Below are 25,140 nucleotides of genomic sequence, written 5' to 3'. Positions count from 1 at the left end.
ATGCTTCTGTTGCAACGGGAATTCACTACTTGTAACGGCGGCTGTTCGCTCACCTATAATCCTATTCCTAAAAGCGGCCACCAATGGCGAGAGCCCCACCTCTCAGCCCCTTGTACCACCTTCGACCAATCACGTTCGTACCAACTCAATTACTTTTCCCTTCCCCGATAAGAACCAAACCTCGCAGTATCTCCGGCATACACGTCAGCTCCGCCGCCACCGACGCAATGCCCAGTCACCCTGAGCATCACCCGTCGCTCGAAATCATCGCCGGCGGCGGTGTTGGAGCTCGCGACTCGGTCCTCCTGGCTCTCAAGACCCTGACCCGTCCGTACACCCCGTTTCCAATGATCGGATGGAACCGCCACATGGAGACCATCTTCGCCTCGTTCTTCAGGTCTCTCCCCGACGTCAGGCTCCGACGGGAGTGCCTCCGCACCCAAGATAACGGCTGCGTCGCGCTCGATTGGGTCTCCGGCGACCACCGTCATCTGCCGCCTGAGTCTCCACTCCTCATTTTGCTGGTTCCGTCCCGTTCATAATCAATTTTCTCTCTAATTCAATTAGTTGTTATCCTGAGTTAAAGCTTTTTAGTGGTTTTTATGGATGGTTACAGCCAGGTTTAACAGGAGGGAGCGGGGACTCGTATGTGAGGCATATGTTAGTTCGAGCCAGAAGTAAAGGCTGGCGTGTGGTCGTCTTTAATAGCCGAGGTTGTGGCGATAGCCCTGTCACTACTCCTCAGGTATTACTTTCGATTCGAGATTCTATGGCTTTTGCACTGCACTGTCCAAGCATGGCGCACACAATATATTTAGCAGATTATACATATGAATACTGAGAGGCTTCTATGAAGGTATGTGATCAATTTTTATAAATCTCCTGGTTCAGTTCTATTCGGCTTCGTTTTTAGGAGATATGCGTGAAGTGGTGGAGCATGTTGCTGCTCGGTACCCAAAAGCTAATTTATATGCTGTTGGCTGGTCTCTTGGAGCAAACATTCTTGTTCGATATTTGGGTCAGGTAGGATAACCATATAACTATGTTTTTTTTCCTTCTTTTTGACCATGTCGATTATATACGTCGTGTTTAGCGAAGTGTTCTCCTTGCGATTATTTTTTCGTATCGAGTGTTTTGCTTTCTTTAACTCATTCCTCTTCCATTATTTATGAGTTGATGTGATATCTTGATTCGGGTTTGGAAGGCTTCTGCTTTTTAATTTTGTATGATACAGAGGACCCTGTGCCGGGATAATCTTATTCGTAACATAGGCTAGCCTGTGTTTTGCCACTGTCTTAATTTGTTCTTTTTCCCTTCTAGCTGTGGGTGCGTTTTAGTTGATCTGTCGCGAATAATTGAAACCATTCCATTCATATCTGTTCCATTTCAAAGGTTTTTCAATTTTGAGGTTCTAAGCGACGAGGGAAAAGTCTATAAGGAGATTAGGGTATTGGAAAATCATGTCACTACTTCAGATTTATCATAGTGGTGGTTCATATTTTTTATTGGGACAGTAAATCTGTGATTTTGGGGCATCTGAAGAGTGGAATGTGTTAAGTTAGGATGTTGAATCTTAATTTCAGCTAATTACACTCTGATGTGACCTTGAATGCAACATGTGCTAATGCCACCATCTTTGGGGAGAAGTAATGTTAGAGCATTGGTAATGGTCTAGCCATTGCCAAGTCTAAAATTTGGCTAGAATCTTGATTTTTAGCTATAATATCAATTTTTGACTAGGTGAGTCTACATTGGACTAGCCATTATAAAGTTAAAATAATAATATTATATTATGTTTTTTTTTTTTTTTTTGCAAATACAATTTATATATTTTTTAGATCTTTATGATTTGTAGAAATAATGTGTCTACTCTATCAATCAATAGAAATAATGTGCTTGCCATGCATGTTTTACCATTCAAAGAGAGATGGAAGTGATTAAATAATTAAATATTGCTTTCCATTGTGAATAGTAGCTAGCTATATTTGGAGAGGACTTAAGATTTACTATTCATCAAGTCTTAAGCTTTGGATCATTAGCTAGTCCAATGTAGAGGCCTTTTCTCACATCTAGCTAAAATTTGGACTTGCATTGGCATTTGGCTAGTCCATTGCCAATGCTCTTATCTGGTTGTAGGAGCTACTCTTGGACTGGCTTCTTATTGTTTTCTTCTTTTCACTTGCCTCAAATCTGCTGCTGTACGTGTTTCATATATGTTTTCATCATGTGTGACTTGCAGGAATCTCATACTTGCCATCTTTCTGGTGCTGTGTCACTGTGTAATCCTTTCAATTTGGTCATAGCAGACGAGGACTTTCATAAGGGCTTTAACAATGTCTATGACAAAGCTCTTGCAAGTTCTCTCTGCAAAATTTTCAAAAAGTAACCGCTTGTTATATTGTCCTGATACTTATTTGAACCTCAGTTTGATCTCTTTGATTGTGGAAAGTATCACTTGAAAACTTTTTTTCTGTAGGCATGCTCTTCTATTTGAGGACATGGGTGGTGAATATAATATCCCATTGGCTGCCAATGCAAAGTCTGTTCGGGATTTTGATGAAGGACTAACCCGTGGTATGTGTTTCTTGTACATGGGAGTAAATATTTCGTTAAGGATATAATGATATGTTATGATCTTGCAATACTTTCCACAATTGCTGCAGTTTCATTTGGTTTCAAGTCAGTGGATGACTACTACTCCAATTCAAGTAGTTCAGACTCAATAAAGCATGTTCGCATACCTTTGCTTTGCATTCAGGTAACTAACTTCTTTACCACTACATTTCTACAAGCATATATCTGGAACCTCAGCCGTAACATAGAGCATGTGCATTTCTGGTAGATCATTTTTTGTTTTGCTTTTTTTTCGTCTTTTCGTGCGTGTATAAATTTTGGTGATCAATTTTCTGATAGACAAATACAAAACTCATGCACTTGCATGATTGAGAACCTATGACCTCACCCTCCATCCGTTACATATGGGATGAAAAGGTGCTATTTATTGGTAAGTTGGAATTGCTGGGCCATACAGTTATTGAAGTAGGATATGCCTTTTGAAACCGTGAACTTATGTCAACATAAGAGACAAAGGCACTCAATCTAGATTCATCATTTATTATTATTACAAAGTCTAAGTTTTCTGTAGGTATAATTTCTCCATGGAAATGCATAAGGGAGAACCTGTCATTGCAGTCTGCTGGTAATGCAGAAGAAAGGAAAGTAATATGTTTTGAAGTGTCGAATTGGGTGGCCCCTTAGAGCTGATATCCGTGTCTCTAATCCCATCTTACCTACCGATTGCTTTAAGACTCTCCACCCTCTACTTGTCTAGATAAATAGAGAGGCCTGACAACTTTGAATTTGTTCTTCTGTTTCATTAAATAAAATTCAGCTGAACTGTATCAATGCTCTTTTTTTTTTTTTTTTCCTTATCAAATTCATATTTAATATGCTATTGTGTTGGATTGGCCCAAGCCTTCTTTATGGAAGAAACAAATATCGTTTAAATATTTTAAAAGAGGAATGGAAAGGAATGAAGAGTAAATAACTTCGTTTGGGTGTATAATAAGAATGAATGGCTATGAATACTTTTATAACAACAATACTATTATGCCCCTGCTTTTAAGTTATCTGTTTTCTATTCATAAATTATGCTTTATTGAGATAGACTGTCAAATATCAATTTCACTCGAGAATCATATCAAAATCACCCTAACTCCATAATTTATAAATTTATTTATAATAGATATATACATACTTTTAAGTGGTTTTGGTGAAATGAGGGAGAGGGAGGGAGATGTAGTTTTTTGAAACAATGTGTAGAGCAACATAACTTATTTCATTGAGTCATGTGCTTATAATATAGAAATTAAATTCTTTTAGACATGCATGACCTGAAAGTTATTCCATTAAAAGCATTAGATATTAAAATGTCTTGCAATTGTAGTTCTTACTTCATTGAATCACAAAGTACACACTAATGAGTAAAGGAGAGAGGAAGAAGAATCAAATGCTAGATTTTGAAATGTTTTGGAATGCTTTTTAGGTTTGGATTTCTGAGGCATGAGTTAGACACTTTTAAAAATCATGTTAGGTGATGTTCAGAATGTTCTATTAAGGCTATATATGGGAATGGTTTGCAGGCAGCAAATGATCCAATTGCTCCATCAAGGGGAATTCCCCGTGAAGATATTAAGGTTTGTATGTTGCTCCCTAGTCTCTTGAGACATCTTGTTTAATTTGCTTAGTACTGACTTATGTTGAATCTCTGGAGGTGCAACTTGTTCCTTCTTCCTAAGGTGCCCAACCGCTTTTGCCATGCTTATTTATCCCCTCAACTACACAAAGCCTTTTCCTTGCAGTCTTCATGCCTCCTGCACACTCTTCTTTTCCCTATTTAGCTTCATGCCTTCATCTGGGTCATATTTTATTCAGATCACTTTGGTAAAGAAGTTGCTTTTTGTCTCTTAAAACATATTCTCATTTGATTCACTTAAGACAAATTTATGTCGAAACTCTAAATGTGCGACTTGTTCCTCATTCCTGAGCTGGCCAACCACATTTTTCAAGCTTATTATCAACTTATCTGCACAAGACCCCTTCCTTGTAGTCTTCATGTCTCCTGCACAATGTTGTTATCTCCATTTAGCTTCAAGCCTTCATATGGCCGGGTCATATTTACTTGTAGACCCTGTTTCCAAACATCAGTACATGATCTTTTGACCTATGTCCAATGTACCTCTCTCTCTCTCTCTCGCGCGCGCGCATGCACATGCACATGCAGTTTGGTTTATTACTCTTGGAATGCAGTATTTTAAAATTCCCAAAAGAACTTTTGTTTGGGGGTATAACTATGAAAGGGCCTATTCTAAACTGGCAGAAAGATGATAAAAGTGGTCATGGAAACCTTGGAAAAGCTTCTGCCTGGCATTTAGCCTACCCATGTTGTTTAGATTTAGAGGAGTAAAAGTATAGGCAAAAGGTTGGGGGCTGGGGGTGTATTTGGGTCTTTTCTTGATTAAGTGGAACAAATTTTCTTATAAAATTTTACAGTTTGCTGCATTTGAATCCCCCCATGAATCATGGTTAAGCTCTAGAGGAGAGGAGCTACATAACAATGGGATAAAATGACAGAAAATAGACTTTTGCTGTGGTTTGAAATGTCATGCGTTAAGAACCAGGACTACCACCTTGTTGTTTGCTAAAAACACACATCTCTACCTGTTTATTAAATGTTGGTGGTAATAGTGCCATCACTGCCATGAGATCTGCAAAGACGTGATGGTGTGAGTTTGGTTTCTATGGAGATGACATGAACATTCTATTTTTTTATTTCTATCATTGTTTATACTGATACGAGAAAAAAAATCAATAAAGATTTGATATAATTTCAGAATTTTACACTCTTCAATCACACTGACACATTATCATTTTACAAATTAGCAAATACACTCTAAGACATGTAAATTATCTTAAAATACTCATTGAATATGATAATAGTGCAAAATATAAAATCAATTCATTTTTAGGTTTTTATTATAATATCTCAATGAACTTATAATTTTCACAATTTACCCTTCAATTTTGATGAAATTTATAATTAGGTGGGGGCGGTTTAGGTCACCCATATAAGGGGTATAAGTTTGTTATCCACCCCACCATTTAGTTCTTTTGAAAAGTTTGACTTGATTGACATTTCCCTCCACCATATGAACCTAACCAGGTTCTGGGCTTTCCCACTGCTGTGAATTCAATTGTTGTATCGGTTTCCTCCTCTTCATTTCCTCTCTCTCTCTCTCTCTCTCTCTTTTTAAAAAAATTATTATTATGAAATATATCCATTGCTACTGTTGTAGGAAAATCCAAACTGTTTGTTGATAGTGACGCCCCAGGGTGGCCATCTAGGATGGGTCGCTGGTGTGGGAGCTCCGCTTGGGGCTCCTTGGACTGATCCTGTCGTAATGGATTTCCTTGAGCATTTAGAGAGAGGAGTATCTAAAGGCCTTGCATCTTCAGTAGATTTGCAGCAAACTAGCGATGTACAGAAGGCTTTCACAGGCTAGAAGTGTAGCCAGCTGAGTGCTTGGTATTTATTTATTTGGTGATCAATTGATTGATACATCCTCTTGCGATGATGCTTGTGGTCAATGAAGAAATATCATTGGATTAAGACTATGTCCTCTTGGTATTTCTTTAATAAGACTATGTCATCCAATTCTTTTCCAGTTTCATATTGTTTGTTCAATGGGGGCGTAGCTGACACAACATTGGATTATTATATTAGTCAAAATGCTGGATGTACAAACTGAATTTACAGAAATGAAGGAACTAAACATTTAGTAAGTGAAGTTAGTTATCTGTCGTTTTACCTGCTTGCGTGCTACCTCTCACCTGGACAGCATATCTAAGACAGTGTCGTCCATTGAAAAATTTCATGAAAAAAAGGTTACCTACTAAACTAGTCACCATGTTTTGGTTTTTAGACAGATTGATTTCTAACTTTAAAAAAATGAATTTCTTCATCCACGTGCTCTAAATTTCGGTGGTTTTTTTTTTATCCTTTTATTACACAATCGTTAGACCCATTAACAGAGTCCCTACCATTGCCAATAGACTCATCTAATTCTATATATTTTAATTTAATTTAATTTAATTTAATTTTTGTTAGATTCATATGTTGTCAGCATTGAGTTATAGTGTGAAATCGAGTTGGAATCGTATATATTTATTCAATTCAAACTCAATTAATATAATCAAACTCAATTAATAGAAGAGTGATATTACATGTATTTATAATTTTACTTACACTTTTGAGATTTATTTTATTAATTTTTTTTAAATTTAAAATTCATAATCTTTAATATATCAATAATTAACATATTAAAAAAATAAATTTTGTATAAATTTTTATTAATTACATTTAGCATTTTTAATATTCTGTCGGTGCGAATAGGCCCAATTAAACGTTTTCCACGATGGATGGATCGCGCATGCCATCTTGGATTTGACCGACTGGCTTCTATTTTCAGTTCACACACGGTTTTCAAAGCGCACGCCTTTCACGTTTAAACTTTAAAGTAACGTTCGTCCCTCCACATTGATCCCAACCCTTTGCTTTCTTATTGTTCTATCATCCAATCACCTTCTCTCCCGCCAAAAAAAAACCAGAACAAAAAAGGCACAAAGCTGCCAATTCATGGCGAGAGCTCCCCCTCTCACCCCCTGCCGCCACCTCCATCCTCGACCAATCACAGCCAAACCAACCCAACTACTCTCCCCAATTACAATAACCACTCCTCGCAAAATCTCCTCCGTTCACGTCAGCAGCACCACCTCCGACACCATGACTAGTCGCGGGTACATTCATCCGTCTCTCGAGATCGTCGGCGGTGGCCGACATCGCGACTCGATACTCCAGGATCTGAAGACCCTGGCCCTTCCGTACAATCCGTTTCCTGTGATCGGATGGAACGGCCACGTGGAGACCCTCTTCGCTGCCTTCTTTCGGTCCGTCCCTGACGTAAGGCTCCGCCGTGAGTGCCTCCGTACCGAAGATAACGGGACCGTCGCCCTCGATTGGGTGTCCGGTGACGATCGTTACTTGCCGCGTGACTCTCCGATCCTCATTTTGCTGGTTCCGTCCTTTCTACTCGCTATTTCTATGCTCTATTTGGTTTCGGTTCCTAGTAACCGAGTATTACTGTGCTAATAATGGACGGTCTCAGCCAGGTTTAGCCGGAGGGAGTGGGGACGCGTACGTTAGGCACATGTTGGTTAGAGCCAGAAGCAAAGGTTGGCGTGTGGTCGTCTTCAATAGCCGAGGTTGTGGAAATAGCCCTGTCACCACTCCTCAGGTACTTACTTTTAGCTTGAAGATTAATATTCCATGGCTTTTTTGGCCCTGACCTTGTCCAACTATGGCCTGGAGTCCTGGACAACATATTTGTCAGATTATAAAAACATTCGAATCCTGAGAAGTTTCTTTCTAGTTTCTTCCGAGGTATATGCTATTGATCTTATAATGTTGGTGCAGTTCTATTCATCTTCGTTTTTAGGAGATATGCGTGAAGTAGTGGAGCATGTTGCCACTCGATTTCCAAAAGCTAATTTATATGCTGTTGGTTGGTCGCTTGGGGCCAACATTCTTGTTCAATATTTGGGTCAGGTATAATAATCATGCATTAATTAAACTGTTACCTTGTTTTTGGTTCTGTATGTTTTTTTTTTCTTTTTACCACGTTAATGTCCATATACCTGGTGTATAGCTAAGTGCTCTCAATAAGTTTTATATTCTTGTATCAATTGTTTTTTCTTTCTTTAACTCGTATTGCATCCATGATTAATGACTTATTGGTAAATGCTAATGTTTTGTCTTTGAAGGCTTTACTGCTTTTAATTTTGCATAATGTGATAACAATAATATTAGGCTAGATTATTGCAATGTAAAATTCAGTTATTTTCTGCTCTACTGAGGTCATCAATGCCTCAAGTCTGGATAGCCAGGGGGAATACACACAGCATTTATCTCCATATGCTCTACCTAAGGCTATTCTGGCATTCTCTGTTAGATCATAGGTCAATCTGTGTTGAACTTGCAATGTAAAATGTCAAAAGAATTTGTATTTCGGGAACTTTGTGAAATGTCATAAGCTAGATTTTGAGTTTTAACTTAGAAAATTTTGTTTAAACATCCCCTATGCTATGTTATATTTGGATTTAGGATCCTATACACTTCTTTGTTCTAACCTCATGTATGTAGTGTGAGTTGATTAGAAAAAAAGCCCTCGGTTAATTTCTCCCTCCATCAATATTAACTGATCAAAGCACGCTGTATAGTAGTAATATGTGAAACTGTTAAGTGGAAACTTTTTTGAAAAATAATCTTATTTTTAAAAAATATGAAATTAATTTTTTGAAAAGTGATACATAAATTTTATAATAAAAAAGAGTTTTTATATTTAAAATAATAAAACTGTTATGAAAAAAAAACGTGGTTGCAAACCACCAAGGGTAGCTCAAATTGGGTGACCCTTGTGGTGGTCGAGCTCTTGCCACCACAATGGCCAAGATCAGGCCACTCCCATTTTGGTCGAGCTTTGGCCACCATGAAATGGCCTTTTTTTTTTTTTAACGGTTTTTATTTTTTAAAATACAAACTCTTTTTTACTATAAAAATTGATGTACCTTTTTTAGTGTTATTTCCAAAAAAAAAAAAAGTTTTGCAGTTTTAGAGACTGCCATATGTTTTCAGTTAATACTGACAAAAGGAAAAAAGTGCTCATATGACAAAAGGAACCGTGGGGTCTCTTCCTAATTAACTCGTGGGTAGTGCTACAGCCCCGCTGGAGGCTCCCGTTGGGCGGTAGTATTATTTAATATATATTTTATTTAAATAATTTTTATATAAATTTTTTAATATTTTAAAATATTTTAAAAAAATAAAATAAAATTAAAATATTATTAAGAAAATATTTTTTTAATCCAAAAGTAAAAAAATATATATTAAAAAATACTTTCTTAATCACGAAATAAAATTATTTTACTTCATGATTAAGAAAATATTTTTTAATAATATTATGATTTTTTTAAAAATATTTAAAATAGTCATATTACAGTTCCCGTTGAGTTTAATATGTACTTTTTTATGTGTAATTTTTTAATTTATTTTTTATATAGATTTTTTTTACACTTATAAATATTTTTAAAAAATAAAATAAATTTAAAATATCATTAAAAAATACTTCCTTAATCAGAAAGTAAAAAAAAAATTATTAAAAAACACTTCCTTAATCAGAAAGTAAAAAAAAAAAATCAGAAAGTAAAAAAAAAAAATCATTAAAAAACACTTCCTTAATCAGAAAGTAAAAAAAAAAATCATTAAAAAACACTTCCTTAATCAGAAAGTAAAAAACAAATCATTAAAAAATACTTCCTTAATCAAAAAGTAAAAAAAAAAAAAATACTTCCTTAATCAGAAAGTAAAATACAAATCATTAAATATTAATTTTTATTCTACTTCGTAATTAAGAAAATATTTTTAAATAATATTATAATTTTTATTTTATTTTTTAAAATATTTAAAATTATTAAAAATATCTATATAAAAATAAATTTAAAAAAAATATATAAAAAAATGCTACAGGCCCAGCGGGAGCCCCAGCGGGGCATGTAGCATTTTCCTTAACTCATACCGCATGGTTTATTTCTTATTTCTAAAAAAATATCATATAGGTCCTAATCGAAGTACCCCATGGCACAAAGGGAAACATGATAGATAGTTTTTCAGGAAAACTAAATTAAGCTCAAAAGTGCTCATTTGAGATGGTTCTAGATGTGTTAATAAAATATTATTTTTTAATATTATTATTATTTTAAAATTTAAAAAAATTAAATTATTTATTATATTTTATAATAATTTAAAAAAATTATAATAATAAGATAATATGAATTGACGTGACTTTCGAATACAAACGGAGCTAAAATCTAAACAAGACACACATGCCTCTTGTGACCTCGAGCCCTTTTCGGGGAAGAAAGTCAAAAGGGCACGTTTTGATCTTTTCCCTCTTATCCATTTCTTTTCCTGGCTGGGTCAGGTTTGGGCTTTCAAAGGGTTGAGTTGGGCTCTTGGACTGGGCCATGACAAAGGGTGTTTGATTAAATTATTTAATTTAAGCCAATTTATACTCTCATGTGACCTCGAATGCCGTCGCTGCTAAAGCGTGCATCTTCGGGGAGAGGAATATTATATTTTATTGGTCTCTTGTTCTGATTGTTTTTTGGTTTCTTTTTTCCACTATACTCAATTCTTCTCCTGGTTCATTTGTACTTTTATTATGTGTTACTTGCAGGAATCTCATACTTGCCGCCTTTCTGGTGCCGTATCATTGTGTAATCCTTTCAATGGTCTCCTTACAGATCAGAACCTTCGTAAGGGCTTTAACATTGTCTATGACAAAGCTCTTGCACGTGCTCGCCGTGAAATTTTTAAGAAGTAATCCTTTGTTCTTGCTACTTATTTAAACGTGAGATTGCATGAGGTTGATTTCTATGTTTGCTTGAAGTATCAGCTGAAAATTTTGGTTTTTATAGGCATGCTCTTCTCTTTGAAGACATGGGTGGTGAATATAATATCCCATTGGCTGCCAATGCGAAGACTCTTAGGGAGTTTGACGAAGGACTAACTCGTGGTAGGTGTGTCATACTCCAAATTTAGTATACGAAGTAGAAGAATGGGGTAAAAATGGGGGATTCCATATTGCTTGTGACATTATTTGGGAGGGAGGCATTCTCTAAAGGGTTCCAATTGTGATCTTGAGTACTTTTGAAATATGAGCTTGATGTCACTTGGATTTTCCTTTGAGATGTTACAATGTAATGTGTCTTTTGTACATGAGAATAATTATTCATTTAGGGATATAATCTCCATTTTTTTTAACGTTGCAGTTTCATTTGGTTTCAAGTCAGTGGATGACTACTACTACAATTCTAGCAGTTCAGACTCAATAGAACATGTTCGCATACCTTTGCTCTGTATCCAGGTAACTTTTCCCTCATATCACGCACTTCTAAACAATATTTCATAATCCCAACTTATAATATTAAACACCTCATACAATTATTATATAGCTTTGCTATTTTGACATTTTTTGGTCTACAAATGAGTTCTGTAAAAAATTATAATGTATTCTGGTAAAATTGTAAATAAATTCTTAAAACTTGTGTACCAAATGAGATTGAACCCGTGATCTCACCGTCCACCTTTAACATTATATGATGAGGATATATCCTTTGATCCAAGGATCATGGGCCAATTATAATAGCAAACTCGTAAGGATGTGGAAGGTGGAGATGCCTTTTGAAACAACAAAAATATGTCAACGTAAAGGACCGCTGTACTCGTTTCATATGTTATTCTTATTGCGCAATCTTCAAAGTTTGCAGCAGGACTAGTGTCTTGAAGCGCATGCATAATACACTACCTGGCATCAAATTCTCCCTTTATTATATAGAAAAAACGGGGAAAAAAGGGTCTCGAGTGCCAATTGCCAAATTGGCTTGCCCCTTACAGCTGATATCCATATCTCTAGTACTAGCTTACATACCGTTTGGTTTAGAACTCTCTTATCGGCTAGAGTAATGATAAGGCCTAACAACATGGAGCTGTTTCTTCTATTTCATCATACCAAATTCAGCTGAATAGGCAGACATTTACTCCTTGATATGCAAGAGTTATGCATAAAATAATTCCAAAAAGGATCGAAGAAAATTTGGTTCACAGAATTTTGTTTGTTTCATGGTTTGTGGTTTGTATCGAGGGAGAACGAGAGAATCAAAGTCTTTGCATATAAGTTGTGTGTATATATCAATTGGCATAACTCTCACATAATCTTTGGCAGTCATATGTCTTTCTCATCACAATTGTGTATTTGCTGTTATTACAGACATTTTAAACTGTAGTGATGTAGTTATAACATAGAAATTACAATCTTTAAGATTAAAATGCTTGGTAACTCATAGCACTAATAAGTTAGTTTACTGGGCCACATGTAATGCCTGGAATTACTTACTAATGAGTGAAGGATAAGGAAGGAGATTCAAAATGCTAGTCTTTGAACTGTTTTGGCTTGCTTTTTATATTTGAAATTGGAAGGCGTGAGTTATAGGAATGTTTCAGAATCATTTGGTGAACTGCAGCATGTGCTATCGATTTACTTGTGAATGGGTTTGCAGGCGGCAAATGATCCGATTTGTCCATCTGTGGGAATTCCTCGGGAAGAAATAAAGGTTCGTTTGTTGCTCCTTAGTTTCTTGATCCATACAGTTGTTTCCCTTCCTCCCTTATTTCCAAGTTGTGTTGATCTCTCAAGGTGCAATTTGCTTCTTGTGGTCGAATTTGTTTATTGACTTTACTTTTAACTTCCTGTCTCCTGAACTATCTTGTAATCTTGTATGTATTAAGTATACTGATTGCTGTTGTTACAGGAAAATCCAAACTGTTTGTTGATTATTACACCCAAAGGTGGCCATCTGGGGTGGGTTGCGGGTGTTGAAGCTCTGCGCGGGGCTCCTTGGACTGATCCTGTTGTGATGGATTACCTAGAGCATCTAGAGAGAGGAGCATCCAAAGGCCTTGCATCTTGTAGTAATTCAGTTTGTGAGCAGCAATATGCTGAGCCTGAGGGATTGCTAAGCCTAGAAGTACTGTAGCCGACAGGTGCTTAGCATTCTTCATACACACACACACGTGATATTATTATATCCACTCAAATTTAATCTTGCAATCATGGTCATGTAAATATACATTTAAAAAAGAATAGGATAATGCCATCAAATTCTTTCTACTCCAGGTACTGTCATTGGAGCCTAGCAGACACAAACATCATTGGATTACATATTTGAAATTTGAGGTATAGAATCATGAATTTACAAAAAATGAATGGACTAAAGATATAATAGTCTAGGGAATTGTTCATCTTTAGGTTAAAAACACATCCAAGGGCAGTATATATGCAGATCACATGTTGAAGTATACATTTGCATTTGTTCTGTCAGTGAAATGAAGCAGCAATCCTGTATTTACTATGAGTATTTTTATCAAGAGATTAAACCCGATTTAACACCACGTTCAAATCGATCAGCATTTTATATACTCCTATATAAAATCTTCACCGTCAATGGTGCGATGGACCCTTCTGGCCTGTCCTTATGTGACAAGGAATAACCTAGTGCTTTGTTCGATGCCTATCCTTTTTGGATGTTGAGTTTCTTGTTTTTTCGTTGCATTAACATTGGATTTGGTCTTGGTAGTATATGCTCTCTTAGGTCTAAAGTTTGAACCTTTAGGTGGAAATAATTTTTAGGAGTCACACTTCATCATCGGTGTTAAAACGATGATTTATTTGATTTGTATAATATGAGGCGAGATACAAGAATCATTGATTTAATTGAGTAAATAATATGTTGCATTTGCATAATCTTCAAATTTGGAAAAGAAAATGGATGGAAAAACAATGAATTTTAAAAGATAATCTTACACACATCCTTGCTTACTCTCCACGAAGTAGGTATATTCAATTACAATCCAAATTCAATTGCCCTTCCTATTCAGATATTGCTCTTTAAGAAAAGTAGGCCTGATGATATGGGACAAGATAATAGGGAAGGTTCTAGCCGCCTCCACTCATTGTATGTTTTGGTCAAGGTCACCCCACAGATAACATTAATATTTTCTTGCAAAAGAAAAAGATAATGCCCAATTAGAACTGTTCGAAGGTGACAAGGATACCTGTCTAGATCACATCGAAGAAAATTCCCTGGAATCCATGGTTGGATTATGTTTGGGAAGTGACCCGAAAGATGGGGACTTTGATAGCAAGCCATATTGGAAGTATTGGTTGAATCGAGAAGATTGTGTAATTTTTTTTTTCAAATTAATCTAACTCCTGTAAATTTTCCTCATAAATCTACCAAACTTATCATTTGAGTGCTGCAATACTCACCGCTAAAAGTTATAGTTAGTTATAAGATTTTATTTTATTTTTTTATCTATTTATTTATATATTTTTTAATATTTTTAAATATTTTTTTAAAAAAGAAAAATATTATAATATTATCAAAAAATATTTTCTTAATTGTTAAATAAAAAAAATTAAAAAAGCAAAGGAATAGAATTAAGCGATAAAATGGAGAGAGAAAAGAGTAGTATTATCCTTATCATTCATACGTGGTGTGTCCTTGCCACCTTCTGGGTGGATCTGTTGAGGATATGGCAAATGTGAAATGGATGCGAGCGTGGGGCCCCCCAAGATGATGGTGCTTGGAAATCCCAAAACATACATACCCCACGACGAAATTAAGAAAATCACAATCAGAATCTCTAATAAAAACGTGAATGCCCAACCCAAATGGATGGATTTGGGATGAAATGGTGGTGGGCCCTAGTGTGACAGTGGGGCCTACTGCTTATGTGGAGTTTTCTCAGTGGACAAATCATCCCCCATTCCCAATGTCATCCAAAATCTGAAGAGACATAGTACCTTTTGGATAGTGATGGCATTAAAATAAGGACACGTACACGTATATAATTAAAATAATTAGAAAGAAGAGAAAAGTTATTAACCGCTGGTCAAAAAATTTATTTAATTTTATTTAATGATTAAAAAAATAATTTTAACTGTATTGATATATTTTTTTATTTTTTAAAAATATTTAAATATGTTAAAAAATATTAAAAAAATACAAAACAGTACGCCATCGATAAAAGTGAGACGATATAGTAACCCTACTCACAGAAGAATTATGAATATAGATAATGACGAGGGCCCAATACGAAGGGTCTGTTTGTGGTTTGGAGCAAAAGTTTAAAAAAAAGTTTAAGAAGACGTTTGGATTCGAAGATGAGTTGAGATGACTTGAGATGGATTGTGAATAATAATGAGATGAGTTGTGAATAGTAGTGAGATTTGTGAGTTAAGGTTGCTGAATAGTAATGAATAGTAGTGAGATGAGTTGAGATGAGTTGAGATCTCTTTTTAAAAAAAATTTAATAAAAAAAATTAGATTATTTGAATATTTCATATTAAATTATTTTTAATTTTAAATAAATTAAAAAATACATCTAATTTTTCTTCAAACATATTTTTTTGAATAATATAAAACGTAATTTGAATTTTAAAAAGATTGTCAATTGTCGAAAATATCTATACAATTTTAAGATAATTATAACTTTTTAACTTTTAAGGATATGATTATAATCTTTAAAAATTTAAATAATCGTCATTTTTATATCAAAAAATACTTTTTAAATTTGTTTCAAAATAAACGTAATATGTTTGAAAATACTTTAAACATATGGTTATAAAATAATAAATAATTTTTTAATAATAGAACTTCTTACTTTATAAGTTATAAGTTATATTTTCCACCGCAATCTTATATATGCATAAAGAATATTAAAAAATTGAAAATTTAGGTTGTCCTTTTGATTAATTAATGGACTTTCTAAATTCCAAGTTACAAATAATATAATTAGAATAGGTTTTTAAAAAAATATAGTTAATCACGATATATTATATATATAATTGTTTAATGAAAAAACTGCAGTCAGCATCATCGAATTATAAATGTGATCATTATCACAATAAGGGAGCATAATAAGTAATATAACTTTCTTGTTTGGGCAAACATCGTATGTCTAGGAGATAAACATATTTTTTAATCATTTTTATTGCATGCTGACGTGGTGTTTACACTTGTATGCGTGGTATTGCTGATCAGTCAATAAAACTAACAATGAATTGATGGGTGGGGATGGACTTTGGCTATATCTACGTATACTACAAGAAAAATAAATTTTTATAGTCATTTAATTATGGTGAAAAAATTATTTTATTTTAATTATAAATAATTATTTTATTAAAATTAAATGACCACAAATAAATAATTTTCTTATAGTGATATATTATATGCCATTTTCTTATTCTAGAATTTTGGTATGAGATCATCATGGCTTTGCAACATATTTTTCTTATTGTGTTCTTCTCAATTAATTATAATATAAGCTAGTGCTATGACAGTACTGGCTGATGCGAAAATGAAAAGGACAAGTCATCTTCCAAATATATAAATTAAAGTCGTGAATAACGAAAAACAGCAAGACCTAGCTAGCTAATATCAAAACATAACTCATTGCGTATCTACGAAATTTGGACGGACACGATGAAAATTAAGAGTGGATAAGCAGAAATTAACAAAAAAGAAAGAGAGAGAGAGAGAGATGGGGATTTTTGTGGTGTTGGGTTTCGCTTTATCCAATCGGTCGAGGACAATATTAATTGTACGTGTACGTGTACAAGATAAGTATAGCCGACATGCAGGAACTATATTCACAATAAAGCTGGCTCATGCGTTAATGCATGATGCAATGTTTGAATGTCATGGTCGGAGTCATATATATGTATAATTGATCAGGAAAAAAATATACTAATAATTTTCGAATATCCCATGAAATTATCAACATATATATATATATATATAAAATAAAGAGAAGCACATGATGATGTATTTACCCAAACTTCGAGCCACGTTCTTTCAGATCCTCACAATTCCCACTAATTTGGAAGTCCTAATCGATATGTATAACGTGTGGGATATGACAGAATCCAGCCACTTGGAAACGTTAATTGCAGTGTGAAAAGCTGAATGGTATTTTTCTTTGGGGAGGAAATTAAGGAATTAATAGTTTGACAAGTATTAATGTATATAATAGGCGCTAGAGCTAGAGCTAGTTGCAAGCAAAAATGAATGAAATGTCAACTTTACAAAGAAAACAAGATAAGCTTCGGGTCAGGCCAATTTGGATATTAATTACAAAATGGAAAAGGGCTTCATCCGGGACTATTATATATGCAACATGCATGCTAGCTAATTGGTTTCCATCATCACGAGAATATATAAGACCATGATAGATAGATACAACCACCATTAACGTTTTCTTTTTCTTTTTTCTTTTTTATTTTATTTTTTATAAAAAATGGTATCCTTTCCGAGGATTTGCTCAAGAGGTACAGCGTCATGACTCATGAACAATGGAATCAAAAGTGGATTTTGTTTCAGTTCACACTATCCTCATTTGCACAATTACATTTTTGTCCTCTAATTCCTCATTAAAATTTTCTATTATTCTAATAATAATAAATTTACAAATAATCTAAATTGAAGACTTTGGTTTATTGAACTTTTGTTGAACAAATTAACAACTTAGAATTTTTTTTATGTTTCTTCTTGGATTTAAAAATAATATTATTTTTCGTATAAATATTATTTGAAAAAAAAAATTATCTTCATATTATTTTTCATAGTAATTCATAAAAATAAATCATAGTCATTGGACTAATAATAATAATATTTTCATTTTACAAAATGAAATTATTATTTTTAGGTTTCAATTTATGCATTAGTTTATAATTGGTCTTTAATTTTTCACATTTACTATTTTATTTTTTGTGGTAACACATTTCACATTAATCTATTTGTAATGCATTTTTTAAATTATTATTAAAAGAATTAATAACACTTTTTATCGTTTAAAAATTTATTTTAGTAAGAACATGCTTTTATTTTCTAAGATCGATATTGCAATTCCAAATTTGAAAAGAATAACAATATTATATTTAAGTTCAAAAATTAAAATATTGTCTTAAAATTTAAAGAATAATATTTTATTACTATAGGATATTGTTTAAAAAAATAATTGTCTTTATATTATTTCTCATAATAATGAATCATATTGAATAATACTTTTTAGACTAATATTATTTTATTTTATTTATTTATAAGAAAAATATTATAATTATATTTTTATAAAAAATTATTATTATTATTATTATTATGTACATGTCTAATTGGTCTTATAATGAGTGGAGCAAAATGCATCATGTCCTATTATGATTATCATAGTTGTTGTTCGTTCTAATTGATATGCATCTTAAAATTCATATTTCCCATATAAAAAATGCAGTAGATCTAACTTTCGACTGGGATTACGTTCTTTGCACATAAGCTAGTATGTGTTATATAATATTATGTATATATATAAGATAAAAAAATTACCTTATTAAGTCAGAGGTACTCGTAGCTATATATATATATATATATATATATATATATATATATATATATGTTTTGGAATCTTGGATAAGTGCGTGCATATTGCATATATATGAGGACGATGAGATGACAATGAATGCAAAGAAATCATTAGAATACTATATATACTTGGAATCAGCACCCACAACCACTTTTAATTATATGCCCCGCCCCGACCATCTTCCCCTTAATTACGCTCATGCACATGTGCATGCATGGCAGCCTGAAACGTAGATGATGATCTGATCTGATCCCTTTCTCATGTGATTAATTAACAATGACACGAAGCTCATGATCATGTGCAACCAAATATATGCATGGCTAATGCCCTAGAGTACCAATCTTCATTATAAGCAAAACAACTTTCCTCTAGCTAGCTTGTAGGTGTCACTTACAATATTTATTGTTAACATCTTTTTTGTCATATATAATTGCATAAAAAAATGATCCAATATGTTAATGCATAAATTTGCACAGTGCCTACATCAATGGGTTGCTTGGGGGAGAAATATACTATAATGAGTGATTTTACAATCTCTCATGACCTCCTTACATATCTCACAATATAATGAAAGAATTTATGGAAGATTTTTTGGAGTCACTATTTGCGATGGAGTTTGTACGTATGAAGCTTTTGTGGAGAGCTTTTGGAGAGTGTATGGAGAGTTCGTCTGATTTGTGGGGGATATCCTCATTATATAGATATCTATTTCTTTAGAGTGATAGAGTTCAACTTGCCTTGCAAAACATTTTCTTTTTAAGAGTCTGAATCTCTTTCCTTTTAGGAGTCTGAGTTAACTCGTCATATCTCCTCTTAATTTTTATCTCTTAGTTTGATTTTCGACTTTATCTCGAGGTTAAGTTAGAGGTTGCTGATTTGACTCATACACAATGAATGGAAAAGGACTAGGTACAACTCAATGTGTAATCCTTAGGTCGGATGGACGTTATCCAAATCAAATGGATAATTGTCTATGCGAGTTTCATATATATTGCCTAAAATTCTTGTATAGACATGATTAAATGTTGAAAGATTCCTTTACTGTGTTTATATGTTTTAGAATCGGATAATTCAATTTGGACAGAAAAATAGTGATAACTATCCGTCCCTCATTCCTACCATTGACTATGAGTTCAAATCAATAATGTTACAATTCAATCTGATAATATTAATTTAGTTAAAGGAGAAATATTATTCCAAAAGAAGATGCATATGTTACACATGTACATACATACATTATATTACCTATATATATATATATATAATAATCCATCCATTACATTCATCATATCATGTCGTGATTAAAACCTATCATATAAAACCGAAAAATATTGACACTCCTTAAGTATATGAAACGTTCCCCGTCCCTAATTTCTTGCTAATTTCTAGAAAGATTAGCACGTGCTATTATTCTCGCGAATTAAGGTTAATTAATTATCTAATGACAAAATAAGTATATCGATCTAGCAATAGTATTGTCCTCAAGACCCACGGTTGGATACGGTGACATGCATGTATGGGACAGTAATATGATCACCAAAAACGTGTAATTAAGATATAGAGATATATATCATGCCCAACTCATATATATATATATATATATATGGTAGAGGCTACGAAATTTCGTTAATTAGTTTCATAATCACTTTTGAAAATTGAAAGATGCTAGAAGGTCTGGCTAATAAAAATGTGAAATCATCACTTATCTTAAAATGTTAAGTTGATAAAAAGAGTTAGATTTAATTATTTGTATATATTATATTTACGTTTGGATGTTGAACTGAGTTGAGTTGAGATGATAAAATATTGTTAAAATATTATTTTTTAATATTATTATTATTTTAGAATTTGAAAAAGTTGAATTGTTTATTATATTTTGTATTGGAATTTGAAAAAATTATAATAATGAGTTGAGATGATTTTAAGAACCAAACGAAGCTGGGCCAGACTCATTCTCAATGAGTGACTTAAAACATTGAATATTTAATTAAATGGGGAAGAATGTAGAGTTCGAACAGAATCTCTACTCTGATACCATGTAAAATAATTACTTATCCCAAAAAATGTACGTAAACTGATGCAAAGAAAGAAAGATTTGTTGAGAGAAGCGTGCAAATTTTATTTTATTTTTTATTTATGGAAGAGCATGAGAGGAACAAATTTCTTAATTTGAATCTAGATCTCTAGATTTTTACTCGATCGTCAGATTATATATGTAGAGTAATGAACTTCTACCATAGTCATTCTATATATGGCAATTAAGATCATTGAACACAACTCGATCTCTTCTTTTGTCCTTAAGTACAAGCATGCAAATTATGCAAAGTGATGAGAGGATATTGATCATGAGGACCTGACTATTTGTGTCATAAATATTTGTGACTTGCGCAAGAAGTTTTTCTTTAATTATTTTTTTAATATTGTGATTTTTTAATGGAATGTGATTGGTTTAAACAACAAGTTATTATTAAGCTCCGATACATCCAAGCACAATGATTTTTTTGCATGGCAGGAACTAGGAAGATGAGGTTAACAGACGTGTCGTGAGTAACATCAACGTGCCTGATCATTGATTACATTCTCAGTTTAATTTTCTTTCCCTTAATTTGTGGAGTCCTACCATATCCTCTCTTCTGATTTGAAATGGTCACGTATGAGAAAATCACAGATTATTCTACGTTTGGACTATCGAAACGTGACCAGATTCATTGTACCAATTGATCCCTACGCACACAAAAAAGGTTTATAAATGTCTCAAGTCTATATGGGCCTTGGGCTCAAAACTCTCCATCGTCTTTCCTAAACTTTGCCCATAACCCAACGAACACCTTTTTGTCGTTCTCACAGTCTCTCTTTATTTAAACTTCTCATCCGAAGGCTCCTCCTCAACTCTCTCTCTAGCTCTCAATACCCGTCTGCCATTTGCATCCAAAAGCAAAAACATGGCTGAAACCAAAATCCCAGGCTTGGCCATCTCCGACAAGAAACGTGCCGGGTCCGATGACTTCGATGGCGACAATATCATCAGCGCGAAGAAACAAATGCTGTCTGCGGCATCTACGTGGGATGACCCGGCAGCTGCGTTAGCTGCTGCTCGCCACGAATTCGGCGAGCATGGAGGCGTGAACATGTCCATCGAGGCCTCGGCTACCTTCACTGTGATGGAGCCCGAGACCCTGAGCCGTATGTTCACAGGGGAGCTAGGCCCCGACCGCGACTTCTTCATCTACAGCCGTCACTTCAACCCGACTGTGTTGAATCTTAGCCGTCAGATGGCGGCTTTGGAAGGCACTGAAGCCGCCTATTGCACCTCCAGCGGCATGGCCGCGATATCCTCTGTACTCCTCCAACTCCTCAGCAGTGGAGGCCACGTCGTCGCCTCCACGGTCCTCTACGGCGGGACCCACGCCCTGCTGACCCACTTCCTCCCCAGGGCGTGCAACATTAAGACAACGTTCGTGGACATGAACAATTTGGAATCGGTGAGCAACGCCATCGTCCAAGGCCGAACCAAGGTGCTGTACTTCGAGTCCATCTCGAACCCCACGCTGAGTGTGGCTAACATACCCGAGCTGAGCCGTATAGCACACGAGAAGGGAGTCAAGGTCGTTGTCGACAACACCTTCGCTCCCATGGTGGTCTCGCCTGCTCGGCTCGGCGCCGACGTCGTGATTCACAGTATCACCAAATTCATAAGCGGTGGGGCCGACATTATTGCAGGTAAGCTGCAAGTATTTTTTGGTCTTTCTAATTTTATACCGCACACGTGTCGCGGCATTAGTTCCGTGACAGGTTTGAAATTAATCCATTAAGGGCGTAATAAGCTGCGATAAAATCACGTAGACTTTAAATGACAAGATGTAAAATAAAAATTAAAGATATTAAACTCAATTTCAGTGAAACCTTTTTCCAGTGAGATCCACAAGGCATTTTAGATTCACGTGATCATGGTTAGTTACTTTCACTCGTGAGTGATGTTTTATCGCTCCACTTTGAAAACATGCCACATGTTACATGCAGTCCTTTCTCATGTTCTTTTTTTACTTTTTATTTTTTATTTTTTATTTTTTACGACTAGGAATATCGCAGCATGATGTGTGTCTTCTTTTGTTGGTTTGTGGGCAAAGGCTTAGGATTGATAGTATTTCACTAATATTTATTATTTTATATCTATTATTATTTATTATTATTTAATATTATATTATTTTTTATCATTATTTATAAAATATCTGAAAATCACCTCGCCATCTAAATTTAATGTTAAAAACATACGTGCGTGTGATGTTATAATTTACGGTGGATTGTTGTATGTGATGTTACATTTTGAGGTACCTGGGTCCTAACATGTCTTATCGATTGAGAGTATACTCGAGAGCTTTTAATAGCATATTGTAAAAAAGTGATTTAAAAGGATTGGTTAAAAAAATAATTTTATAAAATTAAAATTATAAATTTATCGTAATTTTTTATTAGATTTATTTTATAATAAAAATAATTTTTTAATCTGATATATCATATTAAATTATAAATTTATTTTTATAAAATCTCTTTTACGTTTAAATTATTTTTATTTATCATGCTCCTTAGACAATCCCGTCACAAGAAAGGTGAGACAATCCCATCCGGGATTATTTTTATAACATGTAGCTTTTTGCTAAAAGAGATCATTCGGGATAACGTTTTACTATTCAAACTTGGATGGCATATTTTTTTGTCTTTACTTTGATGTGTTTTTCCTGGCATGTGCCCATAACCCAATGGAAAAATGTCGTTCTTGTTTTCAATTTTGTCATTGCCAATTATATTAATTAATGTATCATATTTTAAGAGACTTTAGAAAAAGACCATTCATATCACCTAAAGTGCTAATGCATTTTTGTTAATTTGTTTTCTCGGTAAGTGTTAGTGCATACAACATGTATATGAAATTAATATCCCAATGACAATTCACAGGAGCTGTGTGTGGGCCTGCAAGTCTTGTGAACTCCATGATGGACCTCCACCAAGGGACCCTGATGCTTTTGGGGCCTACAATGAACCCCAAAATTGCATTCGAACTATCTGAGAGAATTCCCCACTTGAGCCTAAGAATGAAGGAGCATTGCCACCGAGCACTGGTCTTCGCCACAAGGATGAAGAAGCTGGGCCTTAAGGTCATCTACCCAGGGCTTGAGGACCACCCGCACCACACCCTTTTGAAGTCCTTTGCCAACAAAGACTATGGCTACGGTGGGATTCTTTGCATTGACATGGAGACCGAGGAAAGGGCTAACAGGCTGATGCACCACTTGCAAAATAGCACCCAGTTTGGGTTCCTGGCAGTTAGCCTGGGATATTATGAGACCCTTATGTCCTGCTCAGGCAGTAGCACCAGCAGTGAGATGAATGATGAGGAGAAGGCGCTGGCCCGAATTTCACCAGGGTTGGTGAGGATGTCAGTCGGATACCTTGGGACATTGGAGCAGAGGTGGAGCCAACTCGAGAAGGCGATTTCCAGAATACAGGACTCAGGTTCCTTGAACAAATACTGATATCACCATTTTCTGGAGCCAAGTGCTAAAAATAGTCTGTGTAAGGGTTCTAGCTGTTGGTCGTTGTTCATGTTGGAGTACTGGGTGCTTAACTCCAGTCTAGAATTGTGAATGCTAATATAAATATGTATATTAGCTTTCCTTTGAACAGTACTGTAATGTTTTGCTGGTATATCTGCCTGCATGGAGTACTCTAATGTAATCATCTATGGTATATAATTAATAATCGAGCTTCCCTATACATTTTTTTGTTTTTTTTGCACAATTGAAATGCTGCCGAAGTAATACGATAGCAGGCCATTTATAAGAGTTTTATAATTTATAAACCATCATCCTTCTATCTAGGAAATTGCTCATGTGCACAAGGTCTATTTCCACCATGGCTATACGGCTGCACCACCGTATGGAGATTGAAATGGGAGCTTAACCTATAGTGCTTAAAATAAGAGGCTCCAGGAAAAGGGAAATGCTTATAAGAGCTTAACCTATACTGACCGCTTCTCAGTATTTTACCTGATTGTTCTCAAAAGAAAGAAATGATATGGGTGTCCATGACCCAAATCTTCTGTTGCAAGGCATCAGCCTAAAAAGAAGTGGCTCGGATCATAACTTAATTCAAGTTGACAGCACTGACGTTTAATAACAAGACTGGCCAGCTGAGAACATATATTTAATTTCATTGATAGTTTTGAGAACAATCAACCTCAAATTATTATCTTAAAATGGATCTACCTCCTGCATACATTTTATTACTTGTAGTTTTAATTTCAAGTATACAGATCATAAAATAATCAAGGAATTACCTCATGCATAATCAATATTCAAATCTAGTTTGTTTATATTAAATAAGGTTAATTCAAATTACCTCAAGGAGTGGAATCTTCACAAGTCCGAATCTTTGCTCGTCTTACGGTCCACATCACTTTGTTGTTTGCACCTCTAAGTCATTTAGGAGGCTAC

At 34.5% G+C, this 25,140-nt stretch overlaps 3 protein-coding genes across 8 annotated transcripts; all 3 read left to right on the top strand.

The window, feature by feature from the left end:
• LOC108979798 (embryogenesis-associated protein EMB8-like) lies at positions 1–6,347 on the top strand. 3 transcript variants are annotated; one of them, XM_035687451.1, is made up of 8 exons: positions 4–524; positions 617–745; positions 892–1,023; positions 2,240–2,382; positions 2,477–2,574; positions 2,664–2,758; positions 4,143–4,196; positions 5,856–6,347. In XM_035687451.1, the coding sequence occupies exons 1-8, from the start codon at positions 84–86 to the stop codon at positions 6,060–6,062; spliced, it is 1,299 nt and encodes a 432-aa protein (XP_035543344.1). In that variant the 5' UTR covers positions 4–83; the 3' UTR covers positions 6,063–6,347. The 3 variants fall into 3 exon arrangements, with proteins under 3 accessions (XP_035543345.1, XP_035543346.1, XP_035543344.1); XM_035687452.1 differs by lacking the exon at positions 2,240–2,382 and having other exon boundaries at positions 1–524; positions 914–1,023; positions 5,856–6,336; XM_035687453.1 differs by lacking the exons at positions 4,143–4,196; positions 5,856–6,347 and adding an exon at positions 4,046–4,120 and having other exon boundaries at positions 3–524.
• Positions 6,348–7,107: 760 nt separating this feature from the next.
• On the top strand, positions 7,108–13,871 carry LOC108979799 (embryogenesis-associated protein EMB8-like). Of its 4 annotated transcripts, none has more exons than XM_018950562.2 (8): positions 7,108–7,633; positions 7,725–7,853; positions 8,033–8,164; positions 10,851–10,993; positions 11,092–11,189; positions 11,446–11,540; positions 12,733–12,786; positions 12,985–13,869. In XM_018950562.2, exons 1-8 carry the CDS (start codon positions 7,196–7,198, stop codon positions 13,207–13,209), a joined length of 1,314 nt encoding a protein of 437 aa, XP_018806107.2. In that variant the 5' UTR covers positions 7,108–7,195; the 3' UTR covers positions 13,210–13,869. The 4 variants fall into 4 exon arrangements, with proteins under 4 accessions (XP_018806107.2, XP_035543343.1, XP_035543342.1 ...); XM_035687450.1 differs by having other exon boundaries at positions 12,677–12,786; positions 12,985–13,100; XM_018950563.2 differs by having other exon boundaries at positions 7,548–7,633; positions 7,729–7,853; positions 12,985–13,871.
• A 7,580-nt stretch (positions 13,872–21,451) lies between these two features.
• On the top strand, positions 21,452–24,423 carry LOC109016663 (methionine gamma-lyase-like). Its single transcript, XM_018999110.2, has 2 exons — positions 21,452–22,369; positions 23,603–24,423. The coding sequence occupies exons 1-2, from the start codon at positions 21,592–21,594 to the stop codon at positions 24,178–24,180; spliced, it is 1,356 nt and encodes a 451-aa protein (XP_018854655.2). The 5' UTR covers positions 21,452–21,591; the 3' UTR covers positions 24,181–24,423.
• The last annotated feature ends 717 nt before the right edge of the window (positions 24,424–25,140 follow it).

Source organism: Juglans regia, chromosome 2 (assembly GCF_001411555.2).
Source record: "Juglans regia cultivar Chandler chromosome 2, Walnut 2.0, whole genome shotgun sequence".
Lineage (NCBI taxonomy): Eukaryota > Viridiplantae > Streptophyta > Magnoliopsida > Fagales > Juglandaceae > Juglans > Juglans regia.
The sequence above is the reverse complement of the archived record's forward strand: the minus strand, read 5'-3'. Positions and strand labels throughout refer to the sequence as shown.